Source organism: Pipistrellus hanaki (genome assembly GCF_964339955.1).
Source record: "Pipistrellus hanaki genome assembly, chromosome: 2".
In the NCBI taxonomy this organism is placed as follows: Eukaryota; Metazoa; Chordata; class Mammalia; order Chiroptera; family Vespertilionidae; genus Pipistrellus; species Pipistrellus hanaki.
In genome coordinates this window covers 93,594,359-93,615,081 of record NC_140504.1, presented here as the reverse complement: position 1 = coordinate 93,615,081, position 20,723 = coordinate 93,594,359, and the positions used below count along the sequence as shown (strand labels likewise).

At 42.9% G+C, this 20,723-nt stretch overlaps 1 protein-coding gene across 10 annotated transcripts in view; it reads left to right on the top strand.

Annotated features, from left to right (window-relative positions):
- MED12L (mediator complex subunit 12L) overlaps positions 1-20,723 on the top strand; it is a 355,232-nt gene that overhangs the window by 56,392 nt on the left and 278,117 nt on the right. For all 10 annotated transcript variants that reach the window (XM_084875885.1, XM_084875893.1, XM_084875891.1 and 7 more), the window contains exon 5: positions 8,395-8,554. In XM_084875885.1, the coding sequence (XP_084732011.1) occupies positions 8,395-8,554 (160 nt within the window). The remainder of the gene's footprint in view (positions 1-8,394; positions 8,555-20,723) is intronic.

Genomic DNA, 20,723 nt, shown 5'->3' with positions numbered 1-20,723 from the left:
GAACTTCCCTCTCAAGACTGCTCTCACTGTGTCTTAAAGATTTTGGATTGTTGTGTGTTTATCATTTGTTGCCATGATGCTTTTTGTTTCTTCTTTGATGTCTTTGGTAACCCAATTATTGTTTAATAGGATGCTATTTAGGCTCCAGGTGTTTGATTTTTTTGATTGCTTTTATGTTAGTTGATTTCTACTTTTATGCCATTGTGATGTGAGAAGATGCTTGATATATTTCTATCTTCTTAAATTTGAAGAGACTTTGCCTGTATCCCACTATGTGGTTTATCTTTGAAAATGACCCATGTGCACTTGAGAAGAATGTATATTTTGTGGCTTTGTGGTGAAATGTTCTGAATATAATTGACATGTCAATTAATTCCATCTGATGTAGTGAGTCATTTAGGATTGACGTTTAAAGGATTTGTCCAGTGTTTGTGCGGTACTATGGGTACTCTACTACTATGGGGTATCCTATTATGACTATATTGCTGTCAATCTCTTCCTTGATGTCATCCAGAAATTTTTTTTATGTATTTGGGTGCTCCTGTATTGGGTGCATATATGTTTACCAGAGTTATATCTTCTTGTTGAATTGATCCCCTTAGTATTATGAAGTGGTTTCTTTATCTCTTATTAAGACCTTCACTTTGAGATATAATTTGTCATATATAAGTATTGCTACCCCAGCCTTTTTTTTTCTTCCCCCCTCCAATTTCCATTCACCTGAAAAACCTTTTTCCATCCCTTACCATCAGTCTGTGTGACTCCTTTGTTCTTAGGTGGGTTTCCTGTAGATAGAAGATATATGGGTCATGTTTTCTTATCCACTCAGCTACCCTATGTCTTTTGATTGGGGCATTTAATCTATTTACATTTAAAGTTATTATTGATAGGTACTTGTTTGTTGCCATTTTTATTCTTTATGCCTGTGTTCCTTCTTCTTTTCCTATTTCTTCTTTGTACAACAGAACCTTTAGCATTTCTTTCATTGCTGGTTTGGTGGTAATAAACTCCCTTTGTCCTTTTTTGTCTGTGAAGCTCCTGATTTCACCCTCACTAATTCCCCCTGCCTGCCTTGTCACACCTATGCAGCCTGCTGTTTGGTGGTTACTGTGAGGGCTTCCAACCAATTAGCATATTACCCTTTTACTAGTATACACACACACACACACACACACACACACACACACACACACTGAGTGGCCTGATTTTTATGTGTTCAGAGATCATAATAATCTGGCGCCTCTCTCTCTCTCTCTCTCTCTCTCTCTCTCTCTCTCTCTCTCTCTCTCTAAAATTTTCCCTTTCTTTAATCTATCTATCTATGTATTTGTTTACTCTTGGAAAAGGAGAATAGAGATAGATAGTCGGAGTTTGTGATTGGAATTAGTTAAGCTATTAGTAAAAGTAGAGAACCAGGGAGAAGAGGAAAAACAGAATAAACAAACAAACAAACAAACAAACAGCTACAACAAAAACAAGTAATAAAAACCAAACTAATCAACATTCAAACAGACAACACCAAGACAGATAGAAAAAAAGGGGGAAGGGGAAGAAAAAGAAAAACTGGATAGTGAAGAAAGAGAAGAGAGAAGTGAGTATGGATTTGGAGCATGTGAGCAGAAATTAGATGTATGAGTAAGATCAATTTTTAACAGGGAGTAAAGTGAAATGATAGAGAAAAACCAAAACAGGAATAGGATAAGAGAAACAGGACAAAAGGGGAAAATGAGGAAGAGAGTGTTGGCATAAAGGAACATTAGGATAGAGTAAAATAATGCTAAAGTAAAAATAAAAATAGAATGTAGAACACTGGTCCCAAAATAAGATAAAATAAAAAATAAAATAAAACTTTTAAAAAGTTAAAATAGTATTAATAATAATAATTAAAAATAAAAATATAAAAGGTAAAATCAAGTGAGGAAAAGTATTTAGTTTCTCAAGTAAAAGATAAAAAATAAAAATGTGAAGTAGTGAAGGTCGTTCACTTCTACTGTTCTGCTTGGCAGGTCTGTTTCCTGTCAAGTAGACAGCACAGTATTGACATGTTCCCTAAGTGCTATCGCTCCTCTGTGTCATAAGTCACAACCTTGTTTTCAAGCAGTCAGGATCTCTTTGTTTCTCAGCCTGCCTTTAGTTGTATTTACACAAGAGTCAATTTCTGATACAACCCTTAGGTGGCAGTATTTCTGTGTTGATATCCAGTGCTAAAAATCCTTTCCTTAACCCAGTGTTTAGATTGCTTTTCCTCCAGCACTCAATACTGGGTTGGAGGGATAGACTGACCTAGAGCTAGTTTTCTGCTTGTCTCTCCCCACTCTGATCCCCAGGTTCCAGAAAAACAGCTTTTCCCTGCAGTCTTGATGAATGTTTTTTAATTGGGATAACCTATGTACTGGGTTTAGCAATCAAAAGCAAATATTTAAAAATAAAAAGAAGGAAAAAACAAATAAACAAACAAAAAACCACAAGACGCATGCAAACTTGCGTCTTTTCCCCTGGCACGCTTCAGCGGGTATACTGGTAGAACTTCAGGCTGCCTTTCTGGGCCCAGCCCTGCTGTGGGTTAATTTCTATAGTCCCCTTCTGCCAGCAGCCTTATGGATCTTCTTCCACATTTGAGGGCTACACTGACCCCAACAGCTGTGGATTTTGTGGGGTGCAGTCTTCCTCTTAGACTCTTATTTTCCACTACCTGTGATGCGTGTGTTTCGTGTGTGTTTCTCCCTCCAGCCTGAATCCCAGATCTCACCTTTCTCTAGGCGACATCTGACATTTCCGTCCATGGATTGCCTCACCAGCTGTGTTTAATTTGCAAATTCTGGGTAGATGTAATCAGTTCAGGTATTCTTCTATCTGTTCTGTGAGAAGGTGTAGGGCTCATCCTCATATTCGCGCTGTTTTGTCTCCTCCTGGACAGACTTTCTAGGTGCCTGTGGTCAGAGAGGCTAAAGTCTTGGTGTTCCTGGGTTTACAGCTGAGGCAGCTGGTCCCTGGGGGTTGTGGTTGTAGGCTCCGGGGCTGTATCTGAGGTCTTCCCGGTTGAAGGTAAGGCAGGGTTTCAGATCACTGCCACTCTCCCCTTCAAGATGGCGTGGTCTCTGTGGCTGAGCCAGCTGCTCCGGGAGAGATTTCAGCAACAGTGGAGGCTGCCCGGCCAGGGGACCCCCTTCTGGCAGTCCTCAACCATTCCTTGGAATATAGCTGTCCCTCACTCACAAATAGACATTCCTCACACATCTATGCCCTCTCCTTTTATTCTCTCACTCACACACTATCTTGCAGCCTGCTGTCCTGTCGGCAGCCATCTTGTATCTCTAGCAAGAATTTATTGACCACAGCAAAAACACACATAGGACAGTGAAACAAGGGAGGGCTTAGAAGCAGTAGCAGGAAAGCCTAGGCTGGGGCTGCATTGACTCACTGGGAAGTCAGAGAAAAGGGGGCCTTGGAGACAGGTTCAGGGGGTTAGCACAGGACTAGTTGCCATTGCTCATTGCTCCCTGGTTACAAGTCTCAGGGTGTCCCTTAGAGCAGCCGTCACCAACCTTTCGGACCTCGGGATACATAGGGGGAGTAAGAGGAGGCAGGGGGGAAGTGCAGAGGGGGAAGGGAGTGACACTGGCATGCTCCCTGGAGAGAGAGGGCGCTGGGACCTTCATTTTCAGGGGTTTTTAAGGCTGGACATTAAAAAAAAAGGGGGGGGGTGTCTTTGAGAGGATCAATAGACTTCGTCACCCTTATGCTGATGTGCCAAAATGAGATAGTATATTTTCTTTGTCCTTGGGTGTGGCTGGCAAACTGCACTAATTGGATTTCTGTTATCTGTCTCCCAGAGTAGGGTGATTTAAGCGATTTACCCTCTGGCTGGGAAAAGTGCAAACCATACTCTTTAAGTGTCCTTGGTTTAGGGAAGATAGGATTTAATTAGGTGGCCACAAACTGCTGTTTAACTCTGTCTCAGTTTCTCTTTTCTGGTTGTCTTGGAATTTTCCTAGCTTCTTACTCTTCTATAACATATGTACCACTGGGGCTCACTGTGGCCTATGCATGGTATCTGGAGGCCAGACAACTCAAAGGATATCCTTCCATAGTCGATAGTTATTGGCTTTCTAACAATAGTCCAAGCCCTCCATGTCAGATAGTACCTACAACTTCTATGTGGCCAGATTGACATCTTTCTTTCTAGGTTTTTCTTTTTGCATAATTTTTTCTTTTTATTTAAAAAATATATTTTATTGATATTTTATAGAGAGGAAGGGTGAGGGATAGAGTTAGAAACATCCATGAGAGAGAAATATCCATCAGCTGTCTCCTGCACACCCCCCACTGGGGATGTTCCCCGCAACCAAGGTACATGTCCTTGACTGGAATCCAACTTGAGACCCTTGAGTCCGCAGGCTGACGTTCTATCCACTGAGCCAAACCGGTTAGGGCAAGGTTTTCCTTTTTAAAAGGTTTTGGAATGTATACTGTGGATGTTTCCTGGAAGGAGTACTGTGAAGAATTGATGCCCTTGCTTTTGGGATGCAGTGATCTCATCTTTAAGATGGAAGATGGAGTAGGGGGCAGTGTAGTAGCCATTGTTCTGTCTTTATTAGGAGCTGCCTCTGATCAAGTCAGTTGCTCCTCAGGTAAGTCCTGATGTTAATTATTTGCAAGGTTAAAGATGACTTTTTTTTTTTTTTTTTTTTTTTTTTAAATCCTCACCTGAGAATATTTTTCCATTGATTTTTAGAGAGAGTGGAAAGGAGGGGGAGAGACAGAGAGAAACATGGATATGAGAAAGACACATTGATTGGTTTCCTCCTGCATGCGCCACTGATGCTGATGGTAGCATGCATCCAAGGGGAAAGGTAATGCCTGGTTGGAAAACCATCACATGCTAGGTGTCTTCATTTTCTTTTGGCACTCACATGCAGTTCTGCCTTGATTCAGACACCAAACAGCTACAGGGGATTGCCTAGGTTCAACTACAAGTTCAAGTCAGACAGTTTCTTTGTTCAAAATAGAATCCATCACTGTAAGGAAGTTCACTCGGGGTACTGTGAACTGACAAATCCATCAATGTGTGTCTTTTTCTTAATTAACTTTCTTCACATATATTCTACATCCTAAATCCCTTTATTTGAGTCAACCATTTCTTAGGGCTCTGCCATAGGAGGAATAAGAACTGTGGCTCTGTTTTGTTTACTATTTTATCTAAACATTTCACTTGTTCAAAAATTTTTTGTTTCCTTCTGTCAATTGCTATTCAAAAGAAATACTTCAAGCATCTATAAAAGATGCTATCATTTATTTAGAGATGCTAACTCTACTTCTTGCATTTGCCTACTTTTTTAGGTTATGGTATTATAATTTTTGGTATGTTTGATTAAGAGGCAGCCTGACCACCAAACTGTGTTCTGAGTGAGAAGCAGTCCCTCAGGTCTTTAAAAAAAAAATTTTTTTTTAAATATATATTTTATTGATTTTACACAGAGGAAGTGAGAGGGATAGAGAGTTAGAAATGTTGATGAGAGAGATACATCGACCAGCTGCCTCTTGCACAACCCCCACTGGGGATGTGCCCGCATTGTACATGCCCTTGACCGGAATTGAACCCAGGTCCTTTCAGTCCGCAGGCCGACACTATCCACTGAGCCAAACCGGTTTCAGCAGGTCTTGAACTGAATAAATGATAACAAATATGAGCCTTATGCTCCCTGAACGATGTTCCTTGTTAGCTACATTTTCAAGAGATTTTTTTTCTTAAATTAATGCTCACTTAAAGATATTTTTTCTATTGATTTTTAGAGAGAGTGGAAGGGAGGGTAGGGGGAGAAAGAGAGAGAGAAAAAAACATCGGTGTGTCTCTTTGATTGGTTGCTTCCCATACACATCCTGACCCAGGTTGGAGAACACACCTGCAACCAAGATACTTGCTCTTGACTGGGAAATGAAGCCAAGACCCTCTGGTGTGCAGGACAATGCTGTATCACTGAGCACACTGGCCAGGGCTCAAGACATTATTTTGTTAAAATGTATTGCTGTGGTCTGCAGCAAGGAAGCCTTACAGCTGTGGCCTGTAATCTTCAGCTCCTTTCAGTCAGCTTTGGAAGTGTAGTTGCCTCGTAGGGGGTATGTTGTCAAGTCGGCACCTAAGGCAGAATTGCACATGATCACAAGTCTGTTAAATGGCCATAGGAGCCATTATGTGGACACACTGCCTCTCAGTGCAGTAAGCTTTCTTTCAGTGGTGGAGTCTTTTGATGTTTCTTTGGTAAGAGCCAGGTGATTTCAGGTTAAGTCAGATGACATTGCTTTGTTTTATAAAAAATACTTATCTTTTATATCTGGGATCACACTTTTTACCAAATGTATGGATAGTCACATTTATAGCATATCCTAATGTATAAAAGGCCAGGGGCCTTCATGACTGAAACAACCAGATGGACAACTGAACACAGGCTGCATGGGGAGACCAGGCCTGCAGGAGCATTAGTAAGGGATGACCAAACAACTGAACAGCAGGCTGCGTGGGGCAACCAGGCCGGCAGTGGGAGTAGTTGGGGGTGAGCAGCTTGGCAGGGGGAGCAATTAGGGGTGACCAGGCTGGAAGGGGGGCAGTTAGGGGCTATCAGACCAGCAGACGGGGGCAGTGATGGGTGACCAGGCTGGTGAGGGGGCAGTTAGAGGGTGACAGGGCCAGCAGGGGGATAGCTAGGAACGACCAAGTCAGCAGCTGGAACATTTAGGGTGATCAGGCTGGCATGGAGGGGTGCAGTCAGGAGCGATCAGGCAGGCAGTCATCTGAGCACTTAGGAGCCAGTGGTTCTGGGTTATGAGAGGAATGTCCGATTGACCTGAAGGGTCCCGGATTGGAGAGGGTGCAGACTGGGCTGAGGAGACCTCCCCTTTTCCCCGCTTGTGCACAAATTTTGTGTCCTGGGCCTCTAGTGTATGATATAAAAATCCACTGACTAAATGAGGATTTGGTTAACTAAGAGAAAAATGCTATGCTATATGAACCAGTTAGCCTGTTTGAAGCCTTGATTTCCAGCACAAAATTAAATAAGAGTGTGGGTCAGAGAGATTGGGGCTCGATGTCCACGGTGTGGTGTTTAGGATCTTCTTAGGAGAGGTCATATTCATGGCTTGGAAACGTTTTGGCTGGCATGGAGAAATCTTCGGAATTGGCAACAAAACCAAAATTGTTATAATTTTGATACATGAAATTCTTTTGCTTTACCCTTCTAATCACTCAGTGAGATGGACCTGTTTGATATTATCTCATTCATAAATGAAGAGCCTGGCAGGAATGGGTTAAGCCAAATAGGCTGGCGCCTGGAATGGAACAGAGAGGCCCTCATCCCTCCTGTGGGAAGGGGGTGGGGGAGCTGCCTGCCTCTCCCTTGACTGCTTTGGTCCTGCTGAGTCACAGCCGGTAAACCTTTGTCCACGCCTACTCTAATTTCAGAAATGTGTATAGATAAGCAAGGAAGTCCTAGGATATTTATGAGGAATTCTAAGAGAGGTTTAACTCCTTCAAATCATATGGTGGTACATAGGGATACTAATTTGCTAAATAGTACCTTTGTGGTCTGGAGGAAATAATTAACTGCCCCAAGTGCCTACTTTCCATCAGTGAATTAATTACCTAGCTATTTCTAGCTCAGTGTTTATTAGGCAAATTCACTGTTCCATTATTTTAGCCTCTATTTTAAATTTTGGGCTAAAGGCACTTTTAAAAGCTTTGTGGAGATTGTTCATTCTTCTGAAATGATACACTTGAAAAATTTTATACAAAAAAAGTGTTCTGGGAAGAAATGTAGAGTGGAGACAGTTTTTCACTTGACCTGTCTGTTCCAATTTTGGGATAAACTCAGAGGACTGTCATGAAATGATTGTTATTTTTCTATTTTGTTGATACAACGAGTAGCTTTCAGCATCTGACAATTTGCAGGTAATTTGTTTTTATAAGGAAAAAAACACAGCTGATAAAATTGTGTTGCCAATGTGCTAAACATAGATTTGATTAAAATCCATTAAGGATATACTTTTTTTTAAATTTAAAAATATATTTTGTTGATTTTTTTTTTACAGAGAGGAGGAGAGAGGGATAGAGAGTTAGAAACGTCAACTGCCTCTTGCACCCGCGCCACCACCCCCCCCCCCCCCCACTAGGGATGTGCCCGAAACCAGGGTACATGCCCTTGACCAGAATCGAACCTGGGACCCTTCAGTCCACAGGCCGATGACGCTCTATCCACAGAGCCAAACCGGTTTCGGCAGGATATACTTTTTAAAGAAGGATATATTTTCTTGTAACCAGAAGGAATGTATAGTCTCTTTCTTTTGCTAATGGTGAACATAATATGTGATTATTATAAATACTGTATGTTATTTCTTTTTTAGGTTCCCATCCTTAGTAAAAAAGAAGATGTTTTTGCATATTTAGCTAAATATTCAGTGCCAATGGTTCGAGCAATGTGGCTTATCAAGATGATTTGTGCCTATTATTCTGTTGTTTCTGAAGCTAAAATTAAGAAACGCCAGGCTCCTGATCCCAATTTGGGTAAGTGAGAGGGTATGCTATGTTGCATGTTTCATTACTGATTCTCCAAGCAGTTGCTGCTTGCACTCTCTGTACACAGTCCTGTAAGGTGAGTATTGAGAAAGTTCATGGTGTGTCCACAAGTCATTCATGGTGTGGGTGGAGAAGCTGGTCATTGTTCACTCGGTCCCAGGATCTTGATTTCTGCAGCAGGTTCTAGAGATATTACTTCAAATATGTCCTGCATCTGAACACTTCACCACCCTCTTTATAAAACTTTATAATAATTTCTTACTGCAATTAGGACGAACACCCATATTCTTTGCCGTAGCATCGAGGCCATCTGTGATTTCACCTCACTTCCCAGGCTGTCCCGGCCAGATGGCCGTCCTTCTGTCCTCACTCCTGCGTGCTCCATGCTTTCTCAGGGCTTCTGCATTTCCTCCTCCAGGTACTTGGGTTTCTCTTTAGGGTATTTGTATCCCTCCTCCTCTTTACTGAGGCTTTGGCTCAAATGTCATTTCCTCAGCAGGATTTCTCTGGACACCTGGCTAAATAGCATTTCCTCTCTCTCCCCCCTTCCTCCCAGTTACAGTCTCAAGTGTTCCTACTTTATTCTTAGCACGCTTCACTGTCTGAAATTTTCTTTAAAAGTTTTGCGCTTGTCATCCCCCCTGCACGCACACAACACACACACAGCACACATACTGGCTCATGACAGTAGTTTACTGAATGAGCTGAAGGGAGGGCATTTCTAGTGAGAGTCTCCACTCTTTAGTGGCCAGATAGTGACTCCTTGATGTGATGCTGAAGTGAGCTTCCTAACAGGTTTGATACTACACTAGAAATGTGCACAGGGAATCGTACATCAAGATGTCCATTTCAAAATTAAGTATTCAAACAATTTTTTATGAAATGAAAACATGCTTATGATTGGATAAGGGAGGCCAAGCTGTGAAGCTCTGAAGGGCAGGGGCAGAAGGCACACACCCTCACATGCCAGGCAGGGCCTGAGCCAGCGAGGTGGGCTGTGAAGTGGTTGTAAAAGCATGAAAACATACATCCAAAACAAAAGGTGCACTGGGCCACTAGTGTAACATAGCTATCCTATATGGAAAGAGCACATGTTTTCAAACATCTCAAATTGGTTTAATGTCAGCCTGCTACACCTGGTAACCTCTTAATTCCTGCTTCATCTTCAGCACCTTCTTCAACTTCGAGAAGCAGATTATACAGCACATGTGAAAGCTTTTGGCTGTGGAGGCAGAGCCATAGAGTGAGAGGTTTCACACTCACCGCAGGCCATACCGCCAGCAAGTGCACACATATCTATGTATTGTATTGGATTGGATTAAGTCACACACATTTCAGAAGATTAACTTGCAGTAATAGGTTCTGTGTTCTCGCTTTGATAGAGAATAGAATCATTCAGCACATTTGGGGTGAGATTCACTATCAGGTGATACCCTTTTCTGGGGCTGGTTTTATGACTGCTTTGTCTTGATGATTGTTCTTTGTAAAGTTTTTGTTTTGTTTTAATAGACATGGCCTTCATTCCTCTGTAATAGAAACCTATGTTTTATTTTTAAAACTTACGTTTAGTGTTAGAATAGTGCTATAAAATGACACTGCTGTGTTATTTTATTAAAGAGAGTTTCCCTGAAGTAAGGTGGATTCACAGAAACAAAGGTGTGGGCCCTGGTGTGTAAATACTGTAAACATAGCCACCCGGACTCCTCACTACCATTCCGAGAGGTACAGACCTAAAATGTAGACTAAATGGGTGCTGCCCTGGGAGCTCGCAGCCAGCACAGACACACCCAGTAGTGTGGACCCAAAAGTGAGAGGAGGGGGGCCATGGGCTTACAGGTGAGGTTTTATATGTAATTTCAAGGAGGGTAAAGGAATATTTGACTTGGATATATTCTAGTTTCAGGGCAGCAATTCTACAATAGAGGTGAATTATGGAAGCTTGGAGGAAGAGGTAATTGTTTGTCCTTATGAGACCTAAAAAATAAAATACAGAAGAGGTAATGGGTAGACATGATGTTTAGAAAATGCTGTCACATAGGTGAGTGTTGCAGACTCAAAGGAAAGCACACGAGTCATAATACATAGTTTCAGATATTTTTCGAGTTGAATGATGTTTAGCTTTTAATTGATGCTTAGGTTTTGAGCTCAATAGAGAAAAGCACTTAAAATGGTCTAGCTCAATGGTTGGCAAACCGTGGCTCACGAGCCATATGCGGCTCTTTGGCCCCTTGAGTGTGGCTCTTCCACAAAATACCACATGCGGGCGCGCACATACAGTGCAGTTGAAACTTGTGGCCCATGCGCAGAAGTTGGTTTTCAGCCTGGGCGAGTCCATTTTAAAGAAGTGGTTCTAACGTCAAGCCATACTCAAGGGGCCAAAGAGCCGCATGTGGCTCGCGAGCCGCGGTTTGCCAACCACTGGTCTAGCTAATAGTTACAAATAAAAAAGCAAAACGTACACAGAATTACATAAAGTATAAACAGATCAGGACATATGTCTTTATAGTAAATAACAAAGAGCTCTGTACATTTATTTGTAGGACTTTCCCCTTGAGGCTCTTATTATGGCTGAGACAACTAAAAACTCTGGTATTTGCACTTGTCATCTCTATAGTATTTCCGGATGGGCATAGAATTCTCTAATGAGGTCAGCAGATTGCTCCCTTCAGCTCCAGGTTGAGTCAGCTCCTGATAGCACTGCAGAAGTGGTCTCAGTTACTTGAGGGAACGTTTTGGTCTTGGGACCCTTCATCCCCTTGCTGTTGGACCCAGGGCTGCTTTCATGTCTGCCAGTGTGGGAAGAGTTGCCCCTCACCAACTCTCCCAGGATTACTGCAGTGTGCTGTGACGCCACGTTTCCTGTTCCATTAGTGACGTCTGATGGGTTCTGTGTATAGTCTGCTCATTTCCTGATTTATCATTCAGGTTCTCTGAGAGAGAGAGAGAGATACTTTATCTCACTTCACAGAGGAAGATGTTGAGGTGTGGAGCTGCCTGGAATCCTTCCCTCCCCACAAGAGTTTATCTAGTCCCTGAAGCCCGTTCCGACTCTGCTGGTCCGGGGACAGAGGGAGAATGTAGTTGTTAGTCTTCCTTCCTTCTCTAGTGTCTGGATTGCTTGGATATATGCCCTACCACTCATAGTGAAACAAATGGAAGTCCAGGGGACCCACAGAGGCAGTGACATTTGAGTAGTTTGAATGGAGGTACAGTATATCCTAGGAGGCAGAGTCGGGTGGTATATTAGGAGACACATTTCTGGCAGAAGAGAAATAGTGTCATCAGATAGTTTGACTAGAAGTGGAACTGCCTGGATTTTATAATTTTTGGCTTAGGCATTGGTTACCAGTGGGCAGCGGTGAAAGGCTGTTTGCTAGAGTGGATATGCCAGTTCTGTTGGCTGGATGTTGGGGAGTGATGAAGGGCCTCTTATTACAGTTGTTATAATACTCCCTCAGTTTCTTGCTTGTAAAATGGATGTTTTGCAGCACCTTTTCAGGATGAAATGAGTCAATACTCATTTCAAAGAGTTTAGAAGTGTGCCTGGCACACTGTAAATGGCCAGTAAATGTGGACTAGTAAGAGTATGTAGAACTGGCACTGGGAGTACTGTCATTACTAGCCAGCATTCATAATTATTTTGTGCATCATGCTGGGAACTTTGTAGACATTATCTTTTTTTTTTTTTTTAATATATTTTATTAATTTTTTACAGAGAGGAAGAGAGAGGGATAGAGAGTTAGAAACATCGATGAGAATCATCAATCAGCTGCCTCTTGCACACCCCCTACTGGGGGTGTGCCCGTAACCAAGGTACATGCCCTTGACCGGAGTCGAGCCCGGGACCTTTTAGTCCATAAGCCGTCACTCTATCTACTGAACCCAAACCGGTTTCGGCTGTAGACATTATCTTTAATCAGTATAGGAATCTTTCAGTGAAGGTTTCATTATTCCATCTTGTGTATAAGAGATTCGAGCCTCCAAAGTGAGATCTTTGCTGGCACAGTTGAAGGTAGACTCACTAGAGGGCGTTTGCTCTTTCCTCCCTGCTGTGACCTGGTCGCTGGGTACATGTTGTGGATCGGGGCCCCTGGAGGCAGGAAACATTGCATGGGAGACAGGTGCCAATAGGGAACAGGATGTAGGGCCGGGGGCTTTGGGGAGCACTGGAGGGCCAGAGCTCTTGATCTCATGGGTGCCATGGGAGCAGGCAGAGAATAGCAGAATCCAGGGGCCATAGAAACCAAAGAGAAAGATGGCATTGTTTGCAAGATGAGCAGCTCTAATTCTGGCTAGGAATTGCTGGTTGTTTAATGTAGGGAAAACTGACAAGAGGTATCATGGGCACGAGGTCTCTTTTGGGGGAAGAGATAGACTAGAAGAAGCTTAAAGTGCTTCATGATTAAATTGCCCTGAGCATTTGTTGGGCTGGGGTTGGAGGTGGATGACAGACTTTTCTTGGTTGACTGTACTCTTGGAACCATTGTCCTTATTTCCCTCCTCCCCAACCCATGAAAAGAAGAAAAGCTACCTTTCTTGCACATTGGGTAATTAATTTGTGACATGTTCACTGAGCTATTTGGACTGTAAAAATACACCCCACTAAACACATAATTGACAGTCTGGTTTCTTATCTGAGCCCACCAGCTTATTTTCAGTTTGAGTTCCTGCAGATATTGCATATTAACTTTTCTGATTCCGGCACCAGCTTCTAGTTCCAAACTTCCACATTTTCAGTGCCCCTATATCTCACTTGTCATGAAAGAGAGATCTGCCTTGCTTGCTATGAAAATAACCTCGGAGATTGGACAGAGTGCTTGTATAAGAGTGATCTAAGTAAATCCCTTTACTTGGGATTGAAGAGTAGGTTTTCATTGATGAGAAAGCTTGGTTATCTGTAAGAACCATTCTCCTATACAAGGTAAAAGTGTTGCCGCTGCCTCCATCCTATTAATCCATAGTCCTTCACCTAAAAGTTTGAGCATCCATTGAACCATGCCTGAAACTGTTATTTCATGAGGATTGCTATTTATTGGCACAGAAAGATGGCCCAGGCTCATCTTGTACATTTTTTTTTGCCTCATATCCTCCACCAACCATTTCTTTAAGGAACCCTGCTTCTTCCTAGTGTTTAGAAAGCAAGATCTGAATGCTGAAGATATCACAGCTGTTAGGATGCCATGGCATCTGAGCCCTATCCATGGATGGTGGAGGCACACAGGACTGCATGTGTGTGCATGCATATGGGAGTTTGTATTCCTAATTTTATTAATTTCTCCAATTTTATGTTTATCTCATTTCTATTATATAAACAATTACATGATTGTTATAAACATACTTGCTTCAGAATTAAAATCTGCTACAGTCTTTTGTTGTGAAGATAGGACAGGAAGACAGGAATATGTAAGTAATGACTCGGTGGGAGGGGAAAGGAAGCTGAGTATTCCATCACCTTCCATACAGGAAGGCAGTAGATAATGCTTAGAACCAAGAAGTAGGCCTGTAAGCATGGTATTTAGAGATGAAGAGGTAAACAAAAGACACAGAGTGGAGAGTTAAGGAGAATCGCCTTTGGAGAGTGGGAAATGAGAGCTTTATGCCGGTGGGCTGCTGTTTTCACAAGGCATGTAGAACTGTGGACTCCAAGACTGCAAGTCTAACTTTGATATAAATGAAAATTAACTAAATACTAGTCTCTGCCCCCAGTTAGTATTATTTTGTTGCTGCCTTTTCTGGAAGATACCGTGCTATAAAAATGTGTGCTATGAAAAAGATTTGAAGGAAGTTCAGGGAATGCAGTACAATTTTAGCACCTATTTTTCACTAAGTCGAGTACTTGCTTCTTAGGACCTTAACAAAAATGAAGTAAGTATTCTTTGTAAAAATTGGAAGACATATTTTTTCCATGTGTCTAGTTCAATTAATTGAATATGTAAAACTTTCTTATCTATAGAGACTAAAATATTGTGCTAAAAAACATAAAGTTTGTCATCCTAACTGTTTAAGTGTCCAGGTCAGTGGTGTGACCTGCATGCACACATTGTTGGGCGGTAGATCTAGAATTTTTTCATGTTGCAAAACTGAAAACTGTGCCCACTGAATAGTGGGGAACAGATAGAGAGGCTGGAAAAGTTAGGGAATGTTTCCAAAGGAGAAAAATACAAGCTGGGTCTTATAGAAATGTAGCCTTAAAGTTAAGATTTGGGACATTCTTATTTGTTTTCTTTTTGCATCTTAAAAAATATTTATTGATCTTAAATTAGTTAATTATCTTCTTCCCTTGCAGGCTGAGAGCAAATGAGTTAGGTTTATAGTTAGTTCTGTTATGTGTACTGTTTATACTATTATCATTTCTTCTCTTCTTGTTGATTTGGGTGAATTATGTTGTCTGGCATTTTCTGTTAAGAACCTGGCATTTTCTGTTAAGAACCTATTGCCACTCAACATTTTCTCCTCAGTTTTAATGTTAACTCCTGCTTGGATTAATTAATCATCTTCTATGATAAAATGGTAATCAGAATCCAAATTTAATTGTCAGTATTGAAATTTTTACTCTTCATGGCTGTTAGTACATGCATGCATGTCTACACTGGAAATATATTATGCTACAAAAAATACCTACTTTGCCATTTGGAGCAGTCCTCCTGGACTCCCTCTGAGGCAGCTGATTACCTTCAGTTTACAAATAAGGGGGGCGAGGGGGATTCCCAGAAAGTAGGAAGACTGGGAATTCTGTCCTCAACTTGTTACTGGGTCCTGTTTGCTTTATAGAATTTCCAGCCCGCTCAAATGAAAGCAGGGTGCCTGAGGGCTTGGGAGGGGTAGTGTTGTTGGGTGAGGCATGAAAGGTGCTTCAAAAGCTTGGTGCTCAATGAGTTTTTATTTGTAATCCATCTTGCAGGTCTGTGGCTTAGCAGGGGTGTGGGACATCTGATCTAGGCTGTATAAGGCCCGCAAAATCATTTAGTCTGGCTCTGCCAGGGCATTAGGGGTGAGTTAATTGATCAAAAATAGCAGGCTAATTTTTAAGTTGATAGTTTTGTGTGGCCCTTAAATGATGTTATAAATCTTCAAATGGCCCTTGGCAGAAAAAAAGATTCTCCATCCCTGGCTTACTGCCTAAACATGAGAATTTTTTAAAGAAGACAGCATCTTGTGTGACTGATTTTTAATTAGCTAACATATCTCTGTGATAGAAAATACCAAGCATCCAGGTATCTGAGCTACCTCCTAATTGCTCCTCCAGCGCCCCCCGGACCCCTCATCACACACTTCGGAAGCAGTTGTTACAGGCGTCTGTGTATCTACTGAGATGTTTTGTGTGTATCTTAGTTTGCTTTTATGTTTGAGAGAATTGGTACATGTTGTAGAATTGGTACATGTTCTTTTAAAGGGCTATTGGCTACTAACTTTTCATGACTTAACAGGAGTTGTATCTTTTTGCAATTTGCACTGGAGTGTTAATTCCATAATGAATAGTAAGTTTAAAAAAAAAAAAAATCAAAAAAGACATCCTTTCAGTTTTAGAGTCATTTTCTGACAAATTGTGTATAATCTTCCAAACAAAGTTCTTGGACCAAAGCAGCTCTAAAAGCCCATTTTGTCTTCCTGATATTTGAGTCAGGGAACACTCAGCTTGTATTGGTAGAATAGAAAATGCATTGGTTAAGGGTCAGTGCATAGCCTGTTCTGCAGAATAGACCTGCCTGCTCCTGGATTGTGTCTGGAGGACATGTCACAACCAGGAAACAGTCCCCACATCTGTGCCCTCCCCCTGATCTCCTTCTGAGTGTCAGAGCTGAGGATCCACCTGCTCCAGGACACATTTTCTGACAAATATCAAGTTGGGATCCCTTTGTGAGAGTAGCACAGCTAATGTGAACAGATTCAATTAAATGGATATATCATGCCTCACCCTTTGGTTTCCAGAAGAGGAAGGAGGGGCCATGGGGCTACGCAGTGTGGAAGCATTGGTGTGTGTGGAGCTTTTTGGACTAGAGTTACTGTGCGTGGTCATCTGGCAATGTAATGTCTGTGGTAGCACTCGATCTTATGTCCTGGTGAAAGACTTCCCCTCTAAAGCTTGTTCCAAAGTATGAACTTCCCAGCACCTGCATTTAGGATGTAAGCAGTAAACAGTCTGCTTTAGCGCAGAAACTACTCTGACCACATCGATTATGGAATGAAATTCCAATGCAAAGTATAAAAAGAAAATGTAATTTATTTTTGCTTCACAAATGACTGGGGCTTTCCCCCACATCCTCTGTAGCAAGAGCTAGAAGAGGATTGAGGAAATGAAATATCAGGTAATCATTCAGGTAGGTTTGATGCCTTCCATGGAGTGGCAGTCAGTCTTTCCTTGGAGCTGCTCCATTTCCCCACCCCCCACCCAGACCCTCAGGGGGCCTTGCCTTTATGCCCAGTGTCTTGGAGGGCACAGAGGCGTGTTTTTCAGCCAGGGAAGCCAAGCTGTTGTCTCATCAAATTTGCCTCTTACCAAAGACGATTTTGTTGTCTTGCTATAGCTTTCCTCTCCTGGGGCAATACAACCCGTGGCTTGATCTCAGATGTGGAAGGCTGTGGGGACTTGTCCTAAGGGGTTAATTAAATGTACCAGTTTAATATTTGTTAAAATAATGTCCCTGTTATTCTTGCTAGGAACATCTCACCATGGCCAGGGCTCACTCAGGTTTCTATAGAAGCCGAGAATATCTGAGAAACTCCCCACTTGATAGTAAGGCATTAATTGCGAACAGCTATGTCATGCCCCTATTGGCTGAGGTTTAGTATGAGCCACCTGTTTGGAAGAAGCCCTGAAGCTATTCTTTTGCCAAGAAGCTGGTTGTATGATTGACATGCAGAATAAGAAATTCTTGTTCTAGGGCCTAAAATTGGATCCTGTGGCTTCCACGAGTCTTGCTTCAGATGCATGTATGGGGTAGATAGCGAAAAAGGACAATTAGAAAAATCCCTAAAAGCAACAGTTAAGCATTGTCTGCAGTAAAAAAAAAAAAAACACCAAAAAAATAGGAATTGGAGATCTGACAGAAGGAGGGAAAACTAAGAGTCAAATGCTCTTCTGAGGTATCAGATACCACAGGAGTTTCCTTGCTGCTGGGACACAAGTCCCCTCTCAGTCCTCCGTGTCAGCTCCTCTCCATTCTCTGCCTGGGCCCTTGCCATTTGTTTCCTCATTTGGCCACTTGTCTCTTTTAACTTTGCAATCCTCAAGCATGAACTATCAGTCACACAAGTGTGCAATTATCTATATTCTAGAGTCCCGGTGCATGAATTCCTGCATGGGTGGGGCCCAGTCATTCCACCCCAATGGGGGCTGATTGGGCCGGGCCAGCGGGAGGTTGGCTGCTGGCCCTGCCTCCAATGGGAGGGGGGTCTATTGGGGGTAGGGCCGGTTGCGGGGAGGGGATGTAAGAGGTTGGCCAGCTGGTCCCATGCCCTTGATGGGGGGTGGCAATTGGGGCCAGGATGGTGGTGGGGAGGAGGAATCTTGGGAGATTGGCTGGCCGGCTCCACACCTGTTTGGGGTGGAGGGGGCCAATCTGTGGCTGGGCAGGCAAGTGGGGAGGGGTTGCGAGCAATTGGAGGGTGACAGTTGGCCACCACAGTGCATGTCATAGCGACTGGTTGTTCTGGCCATTTGAGTCATTCCGTTGTACCGGTTGCTTGGCTTTTACTAGCCTAATAATGGCCCTCATCTTTTTAGAGATATTTTTGTCACTCCTCCCTCAACTATATTATTCACTCCTTGGGCAGAGTGTTCTGTGTTAGCTCTTCACCTCTCTCTCTCCAGGCTTGCCTTTCACCTTCCCTTGAACTTCAGAGAGACACTGTTGGTAGACTCCCTTAGCACCTGTTCACTCACTCCCACCTAGACACGCTTACCAGCAGTTCTTACCTGTCTTTCTCTGCTTGAAGTGAGATCCCACTTGCACCTACTTCCTACTGGTGGACTGTCTGCCTGGCCCTAAGTTTGCTTCCTCCTGGGTAGCATTGCAGTTCTAACATGTTATTTATCACATAATTCTCAAAGTAACCCTCTAGACCAGTGGTCGGCAAACAGCGGCTCGAGAGCAACATGCAGCTCTTTGGCCCCTTGAGTGTGGCTCTTCCACAAAATACCATGTGCCTGCGTGCACATATAGTGCGATTGAAACTTTGTGGCCCATGTGCAGAAGTTGGTTTTCAGCTCTCAAGAGAAATTTCAGTCGTTGTACTGTTGATATTTGGCTCTGCTGACTAATGAGTTTGCCAACCACTGCTCTAGACTAAGTACACGTATCAGCCCTGTTTTATAGACAAGTAATGAGGCACCCAGGGCAGAATGAGTTGCCCATGACCCCAAAGCTGAAGTGATGGAGCAGGACAGGAGTCAGGCTGCCTGCTCCCAGAACCTGTGCTCCTCACCACCACCAGGTCGGTAACCGACACTGAAGGCTGGAAGAGCCCTGGGTGCCCTGTGAGCACACAGCCCACATTCGTATTCTGCAGAATAGACCTGCCTGCTCCTGGATTGTGTTCTGGGGGACATGTCATTACAATCAAGAAGCAGTCCCCACATCTGTGCCTTCCCCCTGACCTTCTGAGTGTCAAAGCTGTGGATCCACCTGCCCCTGGATATATTTTCTGATGAATATCAAGTTCAGATGTTCAAAATGGAACTCAGAACTAGAAAGCCTGAGTAAGCTTGAGGGCTTATCAGTGTCTCTCCTGCTTGTGATATCGCACTGTTGTTTTACAAAATGTTAACTTTGGGAAGGATAGCCAAAAGGCATGTGGGATCTCTCTCCATTATTTCTTACAATTGCATGTGAACTATTATTATGTCAAGATAAAAGCTTATTTAAAACAAAAAGTTAATGAAAACAACGTAAATTCAGTTCTTTCAACCTCCGGCTCCACTTGCTGTCTCTTCCACATCTCAGTTGATGGCAGCGAGAGCTTCGATAGCCACCCTAGCCCTCTTGTCTTCCCTTCTCTTCCAATATCAGGTTGGTACTGTTCTACCTGCTTCTCTTTTAACCCTCCTTAGTCATCTCCCCACTGCACTTGGCAGCCTCCTTTTAAGACTTCCTTAGAGTCTTAATTTGCATATCCAATTCCTTTGCCTAAATCATTCAGTGGCTTTTAATCATAGTTTGTCACTGCCTGGGTCAGTCATTGGGCTGCTGGTTATAAATGCTGGTTTTTAGACTCCACTGGATTTACTAGGTGGAAGTCTCTGTGTTGGAGTGCCCTCTGGTGACCAATTTGTGCACTAGCTTTTGAGGACCAGAGTGGGCAACTCATGACTGTTTGTGTGCTGGGCCAGCTGTGTGACCCTGGGGATGCCTGCAGAGCCTGGGTCTGCAAGGTGGTAGGTAAACTGTATGGCTTCTAGAATCCCTTCTGCTTGGGGGTTAGGCACCAACAGAGAGATGCAGTGGCTGGCTGTAGGATGCTTGGATGTTAGGGAGGGCACCATTGAAAGGACCAGGCACTGCATTCAGTCCTGAGCCCTCGGTAATGCTCATGCTCATAAACTAACAATCTGGCTCATGGACCTTGGGTTCTACTGCACTTCCAGGAGCTACAGGTGTGGCTGCACTCCCCAAGTTGCTAGAATGTAGGACTGCTCCATTTTCAGAATAGTCCTTTTGGTCACTTTCTAGCTTTTTACTTTGAATCCCACTCTGCCCCCATCTTCCCTGTGATCTTTCCTACTCCTATTTTCTTTCACTACCTGGAACTGGGCTTGGTCAGAATGCAGCAGTGGGGCTGAAGGCACTGGCATTGGGTCAAAGCCCCCTTGTGGTGGTTTTCCGCTCAAGGCTGCTGTTTTCTGTTTTCAATTTCTAATGAAAATTTTGTGGGCAGTCTAATTTTTTATGCTAGTCCACTCTAAACTATCTTATGTACAGACCTCTGAATCTGTCTGCTTGCCATGATCATTTACTGTTAGTGGACTACAATACAAGCACACAATTAAGAGGCCTGCATTTAAATTCCATGTGAATCCCAAAAGGAGATTGTGGAGCGATATATTCAGCAAAGCCTTTATTAGACACACATGTGTTTATATAAATGTTCAAGCACACATAAAGACCAAAGGTTACATGTTAGAATCTTTAATGATTATGAGTGATGTTGAGGAGACAGA